General features: G+C 48.8%; 1 protein-coding gene and 1 long non-coding RNA gene across 5 annotated transcripts in view; one reads left to right on the forward strand and one right to left on the reverse strand.

Annotated features, from left to right (window-relative positions):
* The window catches only part of CKAP2L (cytoskeleton associated protein 2 like), a 31,763-nt gene extending 23,731 nt beyond the window's left edge, over positions 1–8,032 (forward strand). Inside the window, exons 8-10 of one of the 4 annotated variants that reach the window (XM_077843262.1) lie at positions 258–447; positions 813–911; positions 2,187–6,440. In XM_077843262.1, the coding sequence (XP_077699388.1) occupies positions 258–447; positions 813–911; positions 2,187–2,412 (515 nt within the window). In that variant the 3' untranslated portion in view covers positions 2,413–6,440. Of the gene's footprint in view, positions 1–257; positions 448–520; positions 785–812; positions 912–2,186; positions 6,441–7,876 lie in introns of those variants that run through there. The other 3 variants (XM_077843264.1, XM_077843265.1, XM_077843263.1) reach the window with 3 other exon arrangements.
* A 17-nt stretch (positions 8,033–8,049) lies between these two features.
* LOC144280842 (uncharacterized) lies at positions 8,050–13,224 on the reverse strand. The gene is made up of 3 exons (XR_013349246.1): positions 13,088–13,224; positions 9,848–9,937; positions 8,050–8,337 (listed from the first exon to the last, which is right to left on the reverse strand). It is a non-coding gene; the product is annotated as an uncharacterized LOC144280842 (long non-coding RNA).
* Between the last annotated feature and the right edge of the window lie 4,115 nt (positions 13,225–17,339).

The raw sequence follows: 17,339 nt of genomic DNA on the forward strand, positions 1-17,339 counted from the left end.
AAAAGGTATCAAGAATCCATCTCAAGTGGCAAGAAAACCCAAAGGCTGTCTGGAGGGCTGGTTAGAAGGATGGCCTGATATAGCAGGGTGTTTCTAGAGGGCTGGGCAGGAAAAACTAGTTATACATCTCACTTCAAATCAGTTGCTCTGTATTTAACTGGGAAATCATTGTATATATTGATTTTTCATTTTATTGCCTTTTAGTTTCAGCATTAAGTTGTTAAACCTTATTTTCCTTCTTGACCTTGCATATACAGGAGTTACCTCTGACTCTATAGTTACTGACACAAATATAACATCAACAGAAGAACTGGCCAATAAGACAGAATCTGAAATGTCTTGTCTTTCTCTGAACGAGAGAGAACAGGTTACAGCAACACCCCAAATAACCAAGGCAGAACAGGATAATCATCCTAGTATCAAACTACAGATCGCCCCAATCCCTAGGTAAGCAACCTCTAAAGTAAGCTATGTGTTTACAGATCTAATTCAAGCCCTGTTCTCAGTCTCACTTCCATAGATCCAGAGTACCAGCAGTTTGGGAACACTCCCACATCATGTGAAGACCAAGGGGGTCTAATCCATCTTTGGCATTAAGGAAAGGAGCTGAGCGTGAGGGGAGGGTTGAAACCATTGACAAGAAATCTGTGCCCTTTCTGTGCACACACACCATCTCCCAACACAGCACTCTAAGGAGACCTAACCCACCATGAGGAAGGTGATGCTGGAATGTGGAGATGGGTTGGAATGGATTTCCCCTCCCTCCTGGATTTGGTCCTGCACTCACAGATCCTACCCGCCTTTCCTCCCAGCCCCAGGGAGGGACACAGAGTGCCAAGCAGGGACAACTTCTGTAATTGTGGGAGAGAAGAGACAGCCAATAGGCCTATAAGGACAGGCTGTGCAGTCAGGTATGTACTAGATAGAAGCTGCTAATTTTATTGAAAGTGTTCAGTTTTTGAATAAGTATAAGACAGAATTCATAGGAACTGTGTCAGGGTACCAGTGCTATTTCCTAAAACGTTAATATAACATCAGTCTCTATTTGTGATTTTTATTTTAAGATTTTATTTATTTATCCATGAGAGAGAAAGAGGGAGGGAAGGAGGGAGAGGGAGAAGCAGGCTCCTTGCTGAGCAGGGAGCCCAATGCAGGACTCGATCCCAGGACCCTGGGATCATGACCTGAGCCAAAGGCAGACACTTAAACGATGGAGCCACCCAGGTACCCTCTATTTGTGATCTTAAATAATTTTTATTTTTTATTTATTTATTCATGAGAGACACAGAGAGAGAGAGAGGCAGAGACACAGGCAGAGGGAGAAACCGGCTCCATGCAGGGAGCCAGATGTGGGACTGCATCCTGGGTCTCCAGGATCAGGCTCTGGACTGAAGGTGGTGCTAAACCGCTGAGCCACCTGGGCTGCCCTATTTGTGGATTCCCTTTTAAGGGAATTCCAAACGAAAGTACCAGGACCACTCAGTTCTATATTTTAGTTCCCTGGAAAGCACAGCTGGGCCTCTTCCAGTCCAAAACCCCTCCTTCAGTCCTGGCATTACAGCCGGCTCACAGACAGATGAAGGCAAGCAGGTGACCTGAAAATAATCTCTGGAATTCATGATGAGAGTTTCTAGCAGTTTGTGAGGCGTAGACCAGATTCACTACATGGAAAGATCTCTGCAAACTATCCTCCTGGCTACTTTTTATTGGAACACATTAAAACTCACAAGGAAGATGACCCGTTTGTTCTAGTTTGTTTGTGGTTTGGTCCACCATCTTTAAAGGTATTTTTTTAATAATTTTCTGTCAAAGCTAGAAAGAATGTTAGAATTCATTAGTCCAACGCCATTTGGTGTTAGACCCAGTTTCCTCAAAACCTAGCAACTCTCTGAAAGTCTATGGAATAAACAAACACCAAATGCCAAGTATTTGACTCCAAATAAAAACTACGCTTAACACTTCATTCAGTAAATCCCTGTGCTTATCTCATTTGAGAGCAGATGGATACCATCCAGTTCATTCTGATGATCAAGGAAAAGCCATCTTCGGAGGAGAGTGGCCCTACACGTACTCTTACATCCACTTTCCTTGACATGTCTACCGTATATTATTAGGGAAGAAGAAAAAAATTCAGAAGAATTTTAAAAGAAATTATAAGATTCTGAATGCATCTTTCTTTCTCACAGAATAAGTGGAATGCCAGACGTGCAAGACATGAAGCTCATCACCCCTGTACGGCGTTCGGCAAGGATTGAGCGAGCCATGTCCCGCTACCCAGAAATGTTGCAGGAACATGATATAGTCGTGGCTTCTCTTAATGAGCTGTTAGAAGTGGAAGAAACAGAGTGTTTTATATTCCGTAAAAATGAGGCTTTGCCAGTAACATTAGGGTTTAAAGTCCTCGAGTCATAATTTCTTGATGCCCTTTTTTTTCTTAAAGATGTTTCAGAGCCTCTGTGAACCAAGAAATACCCTTCTCCAGGTGACCTGGAAAAAACTATAATGGACAGACAGATTGTGGGATCTCAAGATTTAGTATTCACTGGGCTTACTCTCAAATTTAATATCCCCACAGGACTGTGTTTGGTTTATTGAAGACTATAGTTTGCCACAGTTTTATAGTACATAAATTTTAAAATATTGAATATTAATTTACCCCACAAGTATGGTAAAAATTTTCACTTTATTGATCTAAATTACTCTCAATATAGTTCTTTTTTATATCACAATGTTGGTGCCACAGTATGCTAGACTTTCCTTCCTACATCTGCCTTAGCAGAGAGGGTGAGTCCTCCCTGCCCCAACAGTGTTGCTTAGAAGCTAGCCTTCTGGACCAGATGCCATGTGACAGACTGTCTGATCAAATTCCCCTCATTTTATGGAGCTGATGCTAGCTATGCTTTTGCTTAGAGATCCTACATGTTTTTTGTGTGCAACTTTGACTTCTGACACAGCGTCCCTATAGATGAGGGGCAATTCACGTCCTCTCTGTGCCAAGGCTTCTCCAATGAAACACAGTTCTGAATGGGGTAGTCATCTAGCTTTTTATATCCAAATCCAGTTTTACATTTGTTATTCAGAAATGCTTCAAATAAAAACAAAAGGGAGCGGGAAAGAGGGGAGGGGAGGGTCACTTGCTTCTTCACTGCCATTCTTTGCTCTACTATGGGACACCTGGCCTGAGAAGACTGTACAAGCCCCAGAGGCTTTCCTTTCCTTCCTCCTGGGCAACTGTTCTTAGGTAAAATCAGAATCATTATGTAAATATAATGTGTAGAAAAACTTAGCCAACATATTTTGAATTTTAGCTTTCTTAATATTTAAGTACTATCTAAAACAAAATAATTAAATTTTGTTCATTCCTGCTTATTTATTTATTATTTTTTTAAAAAACAGTGATAATCGCTTGGCCTGGAGAATTAGGGTTTTGTCCAAGAAACACTGATAGACAATCTTAAGAGGCCTCATAGGGAACATTCATTGCCATGGAGAACTCCTCTTGATCAAGGGTCTGACCGTCATCCTCACCCAGGAACTAGATTTTATCACAATAAGGGAAGCACCATCCCTCTATGTCAGGTTTATAATAACAAGATCCATAAAACTGAGCTATAAAACCATAAAGTTAATATGCTACTTTTCAATAAGAATAGATAGCCACCATAACAAAAATACAGGAATCCACACAGCCAGTCCTTTCCTTGCCTTTGGACAGACTTCCTTTACCTGCAAAGCCAAATAATGTCCAGGGAGTTATTTAGAGATCACAAAATCTAAAAGCCAGTTTCAATTAGGTTTCTGTCAGTTGCTAGGAGAAAAGTCCTACACACACAAACAATAGTGTAAGACACTGTTATTTACTGCTTCCTTTGGCCATGTTCTGGGCATCTTATCTCACTACATCTTCACAATAGCCTTATGATATAGGGATGGAGACGATAGTTAGACAGTCAATGATAGGGCTGAAATTTCAAACTCAGAGTTGTCTGGTGCCAAGTCCAGAGCTTTCAATCCCTACCTCTACTTGAAGTAAAATAATGAGTAGGAAGGTGATAAGGAAAGAGAATTTCCCATTTGCCAAATTGCTATGAGAGCCAGAGTACTGTTTATTCTACAAATGAGGTGACTTGATCACATTTTTTTAATCACTAGGCCACCAACGCAGGAATGATGCTTCCATTCCCTTTATTTCTGACTGCTCAGGGCTGGATGTCAGAATTATCAATTCAGCTGCTGTAACTAATCCCAAAGGGAAAGCATCCAAGTGAACCTGTCCAGTGTCAGATGCCAGGCTCAGGTGACATCTGTCTTGTGGCTCTGCCATCCCCAAGGTACAGCCTCATTCATATGGCCAGGGGTGGCTCCAACGAATGTCATATCCCAGCCAGAGGGATGGGAGAAGAAAGAAGGTGGAAGACATGCCCCTCTTCTTTTAAGGTTACAACTTGGAAGTTGGACACATTATTCATTATTCCTACTTAGGATTGCAGGGCCATCGGGCACATGCATTTATCTTCAAAGAAGGCTGGGAAACATTTTGGGTGGCCACACGCCCAACTAAAAACTCTTCCTGAAATGGACTACAGTCTGGAATAATGGAGTACATTTCCAACTAAGGTGTAGGAAAATGAGTACAAAGGTAACATTAGGTTTAAAAAAAAAAAATGCATTAAATGAACAGCCCCTGGATGGAAGTATCTTCCACCCTGCCGTGCCCCTGCTGAGTTCCTAAGAGTTTAGAAGAGCTTTTTTTTTTTTTTTTTTTTTTTTTAAGATTTTCTTTATTCATGAGAGACATAGAGAGAGAGAGGCAGAGGGAGAAGCAGGCTCCCTGCAGGGAGAGCCTGATGTAGGGACTCAATCCCAGGACTCCAGGATCACACCCTGAGCCAAAGGCAGACACTCAACCACTGAGTCACCCAGGTGCCCCTGGAAGAGTTCTAATCCAAAGCTTTCTAGTCTTTCCCCACTTCCTCTTGTCTTATAATAATCTTTGGCCCCACCTTCTCCCCTGCAATGTAATAATAAACCAGATGGACCTCGCCTGCGCCCGCCCCGAGCCCGCATCCTCCACTCGCCCCGCAGCCAGGGACACGCGCCGCCCACCGACCCCGACGGAGCGGACATGGGCAGAGCGATGGTGGCCAGGCTCGGACTGGGGCTGCTGCTCCTGGCGCTGCTCCTACCCACGCAGATGTATTCAAATCAAACAACTATTGTAACACTTTCAAGTAACTCCTCCCAGAGTACCTCGACTGCCCCAAATCCAGCAAATACCACCACCACACCAACTGGCGGTGCTCTGCTGTCAACAGCCAGTCTCTTCGTGATCTCGTTCTCCCTTCTACATCTCTACTGTTAAAAGACTCAGGCCAAGAAACGTCTATACTTCCCCATCTTCTAAACCCAATCCAAATGGCGTCTAGACATCCAGTGTGACAAGGAAAAATACAGGTCTTCATTGAATCTGCTAATTCCACACCTTATTTTATTGACACAAAATGTTGAGGATCCCAAATTTGATTGGTTTGAAGAACATGTGAAGGGTTTGACTAGATGATGAATGTTTATTAAATCTACTGGAGTTTCATGTACAAGATGAAGAGACAACATCCAAGATTAGATAAGAGATAATTTCTTTAAATGTGGCTTAAAAAGTATGGACATGTAAAATTCTACCTTGAAAATGAGAATAGATTTTCTCTTACCAAGATGTAAAAGATGGGACATGAACAGATTCAGTTTTCATTCGGTTCATTAAATCTTTAAGGCCATAAAACGGTTAATACAAGAAGCTTCCATGATTCTATTTATATGTACATTAGAAGGAACTTCCAGGTGTTACTGTAAATCCTCAATGCATTGTTTCAGCAGTACTAATTTAATGCCTATGTACTCTAGATAAAAGTTTTACATTGTTAAGCTATCACTGTTTCTTAGGAACTGAACTCTCCTCTGAGGCTTTAGGTTTGACATTGCATTTGATTTTTTATATAGTAATTGACATGTGCCAGGGCAATGATGAATTGGAATCTACCCCTGATTGTGAAGCATAACGAATAAATTTTGCTTAAATATTTATCACTTATTCCTATTGAACAAGGATGCCAGATTCATTTAGCTAAACTGATTCCAAAGAGTAGAAGTACGTTGACTTCAACTAATTTCAAAATGCTTATTTCTGCATAGGTGGAGTACTTCTTACAATTTAAAAATGATCTGTTTTCAAGGTAAAATCGACAAATCTTGAAATTAAAAAAGGCAAAATATGTGCGGGAGCCAAAAATCATAAATCAAGTATTTGGGAAGTGAAGACTGGAAGCTTGCTTACATTAAATTTGGAAAAACTTTTATACTTTTTCTGTAAATACTTTAAAAAAAAAAAAAACTCTGAATCAGAATAGCCACATTTGGAACACTTTCTGTTAGTCAATATTTTTAGATAGTTAGAACCTGGTCCTAAGCCTAAAGTGGGCTTGATTCTGGAAAGTAAATCTTTTCACAACTGCCTCGATGCACAGAAAGCTTTTTAAAAATAGACACTCTAAGGTCTTTTGTTGGGGGATCCCTGGGTGGCGCAGCGGTTTAGCGCCTGCCTTTGGCCCAGGGCGCGATCCTGGAGACCCAGGATCAAATCCCACGTCGGGCTCCCGGTGCATGGAGCCTGCTTCTCCCTCTGCCTGTGTCTCTGCCTCTCTCTTTCTCTCTGTGTGACTATCATAAGTAAATAAAAAATTAAAAAAAAAAAAAATAAGGTCTTTTGTTCGCATGGTCACACACTGATGCTTAGATGTTCCAGTATCTAATATGGCCACAGTAGTCTTGATAACCAAAGTCATTTTTCCCATCTTTAGGAACCTACACCAGAACAACAATATCCAACAGATCTCAAGCTACTGTGTGTGTGAATGAACATTACGTTTTGTTTCATCCCTGAATGCTGTACATCAGTTTTGGATTGTATATTGTGTTTGTGTATTTATGCTTTGATTCATAGTAACTTCTCATGTTATGGAATTGATTTGCATTGAACACAAACTGTAAATAAAAAGAAATGGCTGAAAGAGCAAAATAATAATAATAATAATAATAATAATAATAATAATAATAAACCAGATGATGTAGTTCACTCAGTAAAACAGGACACCATAGACGCCAGAGATGCAACGATGAGCCACGTGACCTGGCCCCGTGAAGCCAAGAGTCTTGGGGGGACACATGTGAAAATGGAATAATCCTCAGAAAGAGAGGTCACTAGGAGAGAGACTAAGAGAAGGATCTGATCCAGTCAGGGAGGTAGGGAGGCCTGTTAAGTCTGAGGAAAGACAAGTTTAACAGAAGAGGTAGAGGATGCTTCAGGCAGAAGGAAAAGCAAGCAAAAGGCCCTTTGGCCACATCTCCCCCCCCCCCCCCATTCTTCCTCAGATCCAAAGAGTTCTTCTGGTGACTATTCATCCTCCAGCCCTCTCTGCATTCTTGCTACCCTAGGAGGGAATTCTAAGGATTGATGGGTAGCATTAGCTACTGCACCATATTTCAGCATCTTTCCAGAAAAGCATGGGCCCTAGGGTCTGGGCAATTTTTCTGATAAAATTCTACCCTCTGGCCCTTGAATAAGAATATAGTGTTTGAAAACATAAGGCCAGGGATACCTGGTCTCTGCCTGGAGAATCCGCCTAACAGACTCAGGCCCAAAGGTCAATCCAGGAAGAAGAACAAAAGGCCTTAGTGCCAGACCTAGAAGCTTCTGAAACTTATTCGGAAATAAACCCTTATTTATCCTCAGATATTCCAAATGTTTCCCTTGTTTATCCATAGAAAGTAAAACTAGTGAACTGTTTCACGGACCTGTTCCTTCAAGAGTTTGTCATTTCAGTTATGTAGGTATATTCATCCTAAGCCTCTAGATGATGCCAGATGATGCTACTAACAGACAAAACAGGAGCCGCAGAAGTGAATTCAAATCAGTGACATCAGAACAATGAAGGGCCCAGGCTTAGCACCGCATAGCATCTCCTGCCAAAATAAAATGAGTCTTTATGTCATAAGTTTGACTTTGTATATGTTCCTTTTTTTAAAAGATTTTATTTATTCATTCATTCATGAGAGACACAGAGAAAGGGGCGGGGGGCAGAGACACAGGCAGAGGGAGAAGCAGGCTCCACGCAGGGAGCCGGACGTGGGACTCGATCCCAGGTCCCCAGGATCACACCCCGGGCTGCAGGCTGCGCTAAACCGCTGAGCCACCTGGGCTGCCCTTTGTATATGTTCTAATGCCATGTATGCATCAAGCTCAAAGATGGTTGGGCTGTCTCATTTCCTGTCTTTCACAGTGACCTGGAGAGAAAGAACAGTTAATGAAGTCATGTAAAGTCAATTGAATATTATTGTTAATACTAGTAACAGAATCAAAGTACCCAAAAATGCTATTTTTAAAAAGAAATGTGTACAAATAAAACTGGATGTGAATGATGATGCAACTCAGGGGACCTAGGTAAAATCATTCTACTTGTTATGCCCATTTTCAAATGGTTCAAAGGCCACAGGGGATGTCTTCTAGGATGAGGACTCCCTTCTCCCTAAAAGACAAATTTTGGGGCTCCAATCTGTTACATTTATATTTCAATATGACCTCTTTTTCTCTCTTCCATACTTTTCCATTGATCTGAAAAATATCTCAAGTAGAAGACTACTATTATGCCAGCCCATGTCCAGGATTCACTCAGCCTCAACGCAGCCCTCTTGGTCCTCATCTCTCTTTGCCCTCAGCCTTCTAAGAAACAAAGAAAGCTCGTCATGGGATCTGCCCTCCTGAGCTCACACAATGGCTCCCAATCCAGGGTAGAGAATGTGTCAAAATGCCCTAGTCTGGTTTGGGATGGTGATGAGGGGTAGAGAAATCAAACCACACACATATCCCCCAGAGAACTCGCAGTTCTGATGGGATTGTGTCCAGCCCTCTGGTGGGTCAAGATGGAAAAATAGTTGCAGACCACTGATAAAAGACTGCTAATGTACTTAAATTGTGAGCTCCTCCTAGGCATGAGTAAGGTAGCTTATGATTCGCTTTCTAAATTACTAGGCAAGCAGGAGGCACTTGGTAAACACTGATAGAAAAAATTCACACTGAGCCTAGAACTGCCCAGCCACAGGAAGCCCATGAAATGGCCATGTTAAAACTCAAGCCCCAGGAAGCCTCATGCCAGGCTCAGGGATGCAAAACCAGGCTAGGAGCCAAGCCACTCACAGGGGTACCAGGAGTACAAAGTGACAAAGGAGCTGAAGAAGAGGCCCTTCTCATTGTGTTTATAAAGGCTGTCTGGAGAGGAATCCTGGCTCAGAAGAGCACATGTTCTTTTCCAGAGTTGGGAATAGATTTGTCAGATGAATCAGCCAAAAGTGGTCTGGAGAGATGGGAGGCACCAGCTAACCTCTGCTGAACAAGACCTGTGAATCTGGGCTTCAAGCCAGTGCTTCCTGGCCCTAGGGGACCCAATGCCCCATTTTAAAAACAAACATTTTCATTTCTTCTTTCCTCTCCTGAATTGAGGTTCATAGATAATATAATTATTGTCTCTATAACTTTAAAAATCTATGTACTACTATAACAGGAGAAATAAAAAGAAAAGCAATTTATGATAAAATAATATCTATTTCTACATAAGTACTCAGGAATGATTACACTGAAGACAACAAAGATCCCACAAATCTCCAGAATGCCTCCTCAGTTTAATACCATTCCACTGGGAACCCCTAGCCTAGCCCATGGTAGTCCCAGGTAGCTGAGCTCCCACACACACAGCCAAGGGGCTCCTCCCAGCTCCTGTGGAAATGAGCAACCTGCCACCTTCTAGCAACTCGTTCTCTGGCTGTAGAAGAGGTAGGCGAGGGGATCCAGGTTAGCTCGTTCTTGCTCCACAGCTGATCCATGGGGCATCTGTAGAGACAAATGCAGGTGGAGATGGAGCAGCTCCCTCAGTGGCAAGGCTTTCTGGAAGCCCTCAGTTATGCATAGACAACCACCCATTCCACTCTGCCCACAGCTGCCAGCTTCCTGTCCAACGATGCTGCGCAAGAGGAAGCTCAGGAGGGTCAGCTGGAGAAGGCAGGTTCTGGCAGATGGACATCACTTTCTCAAAAATCCCAGGCCAGCATGGCTAAGTAAAGGTCAGATTTCTTTACATGCTTCACTCTGGTACTCAGGTTGCTTTTTCTTCACCTGTCTGGTCACTACTTTCATAATGATGTCCAATAACACCGATAACTAGGCTTCGGATCCCCAGGAATGCTCCAGCCCCGCTCATCTAAAAACCTGGAGATGAGATGAGGCTTCACCCAGAGGGCTCACTCCCCTCTGCCAGCGTGCAGCAGTGCAGTGCAGGGGACAGAGCATGTCCTCAGTTCTTCAAAAGCACTGGGTTTAAATCCTGGCTCTGCAGTCTCCCAGCAGCGTGACACAGCAAGTTACTTAGGATCTCTGCACTTCCATTTCGCCAATGGTACAATGAGGATTTTAAAAAACTACTGGTGGGTTATACTGAGCATTAAGCAAAATTACTTAAAAAAAAAAAAAAAGGCAAAGGCCCCCAAGCCCAATGCAGGAAACCCAGGAGACACTCAGAAAATGGTTTTCCCCTCTTGAACATCTGGAAGGCAGCTGAGAGTGGCAAGCAAAGCAGGAAACAAGGAGCCCCAGAGAATACTTGCAAGTCCAGATCTTTGACACAAGACCACATGTCCTACGATGAAAATACTGACATTTCGTTGGGAGAACTGGCACGAGTGCTCAGGGAAGTGCTGCACTGGTGGGTCTCTCAGCTCCCGCTAACCCAGTGGCATCATCGCCACCCCCACTCCCTGCTCTTGACTCAGGAGTGTGTGCAGGTGTTCCAGAGGAAAACCAGCAGAGGTGTTTACTGTATCATCTGCTGCTTCGTCCATTTCTTCTGAAGTCACTGTTAATTGAGGGTCGAGGGACTGCAGCCTTCCACCTAGCAGCTGGCACCCTTTCTACTAAGGAAATACCGAGGTAATGTGGTCTCAGCTTAAAGCAGGTGTGAAGGCTGGGCAGGAAGCAAACCTCCCCAGCAGAGCCATCCCATCTCCATAACTGTAACTCCTCCCCTGCATTTTTTTATATCACCACAGTTCCCTGCCAGGCTTTGACCCACTTGTGTCTGGAGGTGGGAGATTGGGTCTATAGTGACCTTGAAAGCTCTTGGCGGGGCTGGGGACCAGCTGGGGCAGAGGATAGGGGATGCCAAGGATGGTCTAGGACCCACCAGCTCTGGGCCTGCCTGAAACAGCGAGCTGAGCGGCTAGCGCAGAGGCTGAGGCAGGTGGCAGCGTGGAGGTCTGCACAGCGCGGCAGCTGCTTGGAGAAGAGCGTCTGGCGGAAGCTGCAGCGGAACAGGCTGCCCTTCGTGCTGTAGCACAGGGCCTGCTCCTCCGTGACACGCTGGGAGAGGAGCGATCCCACCCACCTGGACCTGCATCACCCAGAGCCGACCCTACCCTGCTGGGGCTGGCCCCCCTCTGCCCTCCCTGAGTCTGTCGCCCCAGGACATTGGAGCCTCTCTCCCCGTAGGGAAGAAGCTAAGTTCTCTAAACCCAGAGGCGGCGCATGGTGCTTTGGGAGGTGGGCAGCTCTCCACTTTGCGCCGGGCCCCCCTCCCTGCTTTCCTCATGGTTACCTGCCTGGACCTGGAGAATGACCACCCAGACTAAACGCTCAGCTTAAGGTAGTTTCTGATGCCCCGACAGAGGGCTCTGCAGAGGCCCGCGCACTGGACCCCATGCCTGCCCCCTTGCAGGCCCCCACCTCATCACTAGACCTTGCTTTTAGCATCTAGAGAACTGGCCTGGACATTTCCTCCCAGACTGATCAGAAGCATGCTATCGCCCCTCTCTGAGCCTCCGTTTCCTCATCTGGAAAATAAAGAGAACTGCCCCTGCCGAGCCCACTTCTCAGGGCTATGGAAGGATCCAGTAGCGTGCAAGGGGCCCTATACCCCGCCAAAGGCTCCGCAGAGATCTTCCATTATTGGGCCCAGCGGGCTCTGGGTAAGCCAAATGGCCTCAATCCCGTCCACCGGGCCTGTGGGACTCCCCCAGCTTCGGTGGCTGCTCAGGAGCGCCACAGGGCGTCTCCCCTCCTCCTTTCCCCAGGACCCGTCAGCTCCCTGGCCCTAAACCCCACCCTCCGGGGCGGCGCCTCCAGCTGCCCCCAGAGGCGGATCACAGCTGGCCAGTGGGTCACAGGAGGCCCCAAGCGGGCAGGCTGCCGCGTCTCGAGGAGGGTTCCCGGAGACTGCGAGATGCGCCACCCCCCGACCCCCCTCGCCCCCGCTCCTTCCCCGCAACCCCGGGCTAAACTCAGCCCTTCCGCGCCGGACCTCTGCTGTCATTTGGAACGTGGGCCGGCAGAGGGCGCCGGCAGACAAGGACAGGTGGCGCTGGGCGGAGGCTGCGGGACGGGACCGGCGGATGGGGGCACACACCCCACTCCCCCAGCCCCGCCGGGGTCTCCTCCTCACTCAGCACTCACTCTTAGCTGCATCTCCCTCTTGATGGAGCTGATGACTTGCCACCTATAGCTGCTCCCATCCGTGTGCCTAGTGCAAAAATGGCCACATGACCCAGGAGAAGAGGAACCTGGCCTCCAAGCTCCAGACACAACCTCCCTAGACCACAGGGGGGTCAGAGGGCATTCACGGGCACCCAGTGAGGCCCCTGAGCTGGGTGCGCATACACGTGGGTGAGAAGATAGGCAGTCTGAGTCCATGATGAGTGGGTAAGGAGGAAGGGCCTAGAGGTCACACACAGTGTGGCCCAAGGGGGGCACAGGGATCCCAAAATCCAGTTTACTAGGGAAGCCCAGCCTGGAACAGAACTAGATTTCCTGACTACCCTGACCAGGACCCTCCATCCCCCCTCTGCAGGCGGGGATCGACCCTATCCTGGGCCCTTCAGGGCTCTCGAGGTACAGCTTTACCAGGTGCATGTCCAACCTCTTCAGCTCCTCCCTCCACTCTGAGAAGTTGACCGGGAACAGCAGGGGGGTGGGGGGAGTGACAGTCCTGCCTACCTTTGTCTGCTCCAGGCCCAGGTCCACCATGTGGTGAGGGTAGAGAGGTCACCAGGGGTCTACACACCTCTCCCCCCACCACCACCCCAAACTGTGTGCATAACATCCTTCACCCCCTCCTTACATCAAGTGAAGCTCCACCCAGAGCAAAGCAGAGACAGCAAAGGTCCTGTGGGACAGGTAAGGAAGCCCGTCAGGGAGTCAGGTGACCCACCCGAAATCACATGCCAATGACTCAAACCCATCTCTTAGAACAAACCAGAATTGTTAAGGCTCATAGTCACTCCCGCCCCTGAGGATACTTTAAGTCATTCCCAGGTCGGGGAGTGTGCCTTCCACTCTCTAAGAGTCCTCAGATGAGTGGGGAGGGCAGAGTCAGGTGAGGAAGGAAGCCTCAGACTACAGAAACACCACAGTACTCAGGAGTGAGGAGAGAGAAGTTGAGTCGGCTTTGCCCTTTCTGGCTGTGTGACTTTGGGCAAGCGGCTTAGCCTCTCTGGATCTGTTTCCTCGTTTACAAAGTAGACCACAGAGTGGACCATATTATTATAGTCACTACCAACCCCCAAAAGGAAAGAGAGCAAGATGATGAAGGGGCAGGCCTCTGCACTAGTGGCCAGCGCCCCCCTACCTGGCCCTGACCCCTCCACAGCTCACCCTTCCCTTGGACCCAGACGCCCAGCTCCCGGGACAGCTCAGGAACCCCCATGCAAGTCCACAGCCCTGCTGCTTCTTAGACTTGAGGCTGTCCTTGAAGATGTGGTCCCCGATGTACAGAATATCCTTCCCATGCACCCCGAGCAGCTCGCGCACCTCGTCCGAGGAGCCTGCCCTGCCAAGGGGACACAGGCTTGCTCATGGCCCCTCTCCCGGCGGACAGGTTGGGGACACGGGCTCCCAGTCAAGGTAGGGTGCCTGCGGAGGCAGGGGGGCCAGGAGGGAGCTGGTGCGTCCAGAGTCAACCGCACGGTGCTGGTGGGGCCCCGGGCAGGGGCCCAAGTCCTGCTGGGGCAGGGGGCACCCAGGTCAGAGAGAGCCGGCGGCAGCGAGCGGCAGGGAGCGGCAGGGATAACCATGGGGTGCGGGAGGAACGACGCGACAGCGGGCCCCGAAGGGGAACCCTGGTTCCCGGGCTCCAGGGACAGACAGAGCAGCAGGGAGGCAGCTGCCAAGGGCAGGTCAAGCCTGAGGGGCAGCCTCCCTCCCCACAACGAGGCCACAGGGCCCTCAGCCCCCCACTAGGGCCACTACCCTGTTGCTCTGTCTGGGCCCCGTGCCCTCGGCAGAGAGGCGCGCTCAGTGTGTCTACCACAGTCTGGTCCCAGGAGGACATCCAGGGCCCGGCTGAGGCCCGACCGTGACACAGCCCGCGGCTCCTGCGGTCACTGCCCACCCCCCACCTTGCTTGGCAGGGGCACCGGCCCAGGTTCAGCCGCTCTGCGCCGGGGAAGCTTGCCAGCCCCGAGGTCACAGCCCATCCACGTGCGCCGCAGCACCCCTGGATCTGGCTCCCCAGCCTCCCTGACCATGCTCGCCGGCTTGAGGAAGTGCTCAAAAGGAGTTCGTGGGAGCAGGTGTAGGATACTGTGCGGGCTCTCCTGGCAGCCTCCAGAGCCCCTTGCAGCGCTCATGCCCGGTCAGCGACCCAGGGACACAGGATAGGAGTGCCATTGGTGACTTAGAGCCCCGCTCACCCGTTAGCCTGCCAGTGACTCCTGGTCACACACGGTGCCACAGGGTGTGTCACACACTCCCCTCTCTTGGGTCTGCCACAGCCTGATCTCACCCCCTTGCATCTCCTCCAACGTCCGACTGCCTTTTTGTGGCCTCCCCCCCACCCCCCAAAAGGTCCTCCCTTAGCCTGGCTGAGGTCACTGGCCTCCCACCCCCTGCTCTCTCTGACCACTTCCAGGGAGGCCCATGTGTGGGAGACGCCCCCTCCCACACTTGGTTCTTCCTCAAGGGGAGAGCCAGACAGGAGAGAGGCATCACTCTGGTCCTGGAAGGAAGAGGCTTCGGAAGGAGTGAAGAGGTTCCCATGCCGATAGCTAGTGTCACAGCTGGGGCAGGCCGAGAGGACAGGGGAGGCTGATGAGGCGGCTGAGGTGACCACCAAACCTGGACCCTATACCAGAGTCAGCCCTCGAACCACACTGGGTTTATGTCCCAGCTATGCTGGAAGGAGTGTCACCTGTGCTGAGGGTCATCCTTTGGGGGGCATGGGGGTGGGGCCTGCAGTGAAAGCCTTCCCACTGAGCTCTTAGAGCCCCTCAGCAGGGGTCTTTGCTCCTTGACAGGGACCCCAGTTCAGAGCCTGGGCCCTGGGCAGTGGCAGTGTCCAGTCGGTCACTCAGGGCTGGACAGGGCACAGGACACCCTGGGTATAGCGGGAGCGCCAGAGAAGTCCACCATGCAGACCTACAGGTAGGTTTCTGGGGTGGAGAGGCCAGTCAGTCCCTGGCCCAGGGATCCAGGCAGCACCCCACCAAGCCAGAGCTGGGTGCCCCGAGGACACCCCTATCCTGCCCTCACCAGGCAGGTTGAAGAGCCTGTTGAGGATGTGGAACCTCTACAGGCCATCCCTCTGAATGAACTTGCTGGGGTGGAAGCTCCAGATCTCTGCCCTGGGGTGGGGGGAGTGGGCTGGGTGTACTCAATGGCCCCTCCCTAGTGGCCCATTCAAGCCCTGCCATTCCATCCCACCTCCACCCACCAATGCTCTCTCTCTTTTATCCAGCGGGCATTGTTACGCCTCTGCTGTGAGCCCCAGTCTCTCCTCCCACCTCCTTCTTTCCTCCAGCATCTTTGCCCTCCACCCCTTGTCCCTTATTCTGAAAGGCAGGTGAGGCCATGGGTGCCCACCTTCAGCAGGTTCCTATCAAGCACATCAAACACCAGCCCCCCAGGGAGAGAGTGCAGAGGCCTTGGATGGGGGTGCCAGGGCTGGCAACTGGCCACTGCCTCCCTCCCCAGCAAGCTCATACACCTAGTGGGGGAGGAGGTGTCGCAGGTGTAACGCAGGATCTCACGTGGGTACCCCATGCACACTGGGCACTCCAGCAGTAACTCAAAGGCCGGTGCCTCATAGGCTGGAGATTTATAAGCTGTGGGAATCGAAGTGGCCGATGAGCAGAATCTCAGAATCAGAAAAAAAGTGGTATCAAGTGAATATCAAGAGCAGAGCAATTGAGACATTGAGTGTAGAGCTGCAAAGAGTCCTGAGGGCCCTCAGTGCTGATTTTACAACAAATCACTATGACTGCCATTTACAGCTTCGACCTGGATCATCTGAAAAGACATATGGATGTAGCATGTCCTCTTTTTAAAAGGAAGACAAGGGCAGCCCCGGTGGCTCAGCGGTTTAGCGCCACCTTCAGCCCAGGGTGTGATCCTGGAGACCCAGGATTGAGTCCCACATTAGGCTCCCAGCATGGAGCCTGCTTCTCCCTCTGCCTGTGTCTCTGCCTCTGTGTGTGTGTGTGTGTGTGTGTGTGTGTGTGTGTCTCATGAATAAATAAATAAAATCTTTTAAAAAAAATAGAATGATGAAGTAAGAATCTGGAGATTCAGGAGCTATAGTCCCTCACTGGATGGATGGATGGATGGATGGATGGACGGACAGATGGACAGTTGGATAGACGGATGGATGGATGTTTATATAAATAAGTGGGTGAGGGGGTGGATGGATGGATGGATGGACAATTAGATGAGTAGATAAATGGACAGACAGATGGACCATAAATGGCAGGCTTTATTGAGAGTATCAGAGGAATATCAAGCTTCAGAAAGCAGGATTTCCAGAGTCTGTTTCACCCATAATCCTGTGATTTCTGCTCATGTTGAGTCAACCTTTTAAAAATCACTCTTTCCAGAGCACCTGGGTGGCTCAGTTGGTTGGGCATCCAACTCTTGATTTTGGCTCAGGTCTCAATCTCAGGGTCATGAGATCGGGCCCCATGTCAGGCCCTGAGTCAAGCTCCACACTGGGCTGGAGTCTGCCCTCTCCCTCTGCCTCTCCCCCCTCATGCTCTCTCTCTCTCTCAATAAATAAATAAAATCTTTAAAAAAATAAAAATTACCCTTCCTATGGTACTTTGCATGGTTCCCATCTAGTCAGAAACAAAGGAGCACAGGGGGGTCTTGGTTATAGGAAATCACTGGGAAGCTCCTAGCCCTAGCCCTTCCACTGGAAGTCAACACACAACACTTGCTTTTCCTATAGGCAAACATGGGGTTCCATGTTCATGAAAGC

Source organism: Canis aureus, chromosome 12 (genome assembly GCF_053574225.1).
Source record: "Canis aureus isolate CA01 chromosome 12, VMU_Caureus_v.1.0, whole genome shotgun sequence".
NCBI lineage: Eukaryota > Metazoa > Chordata > Mammalia > Carnivora > Canidae > Canis > Canis aureus.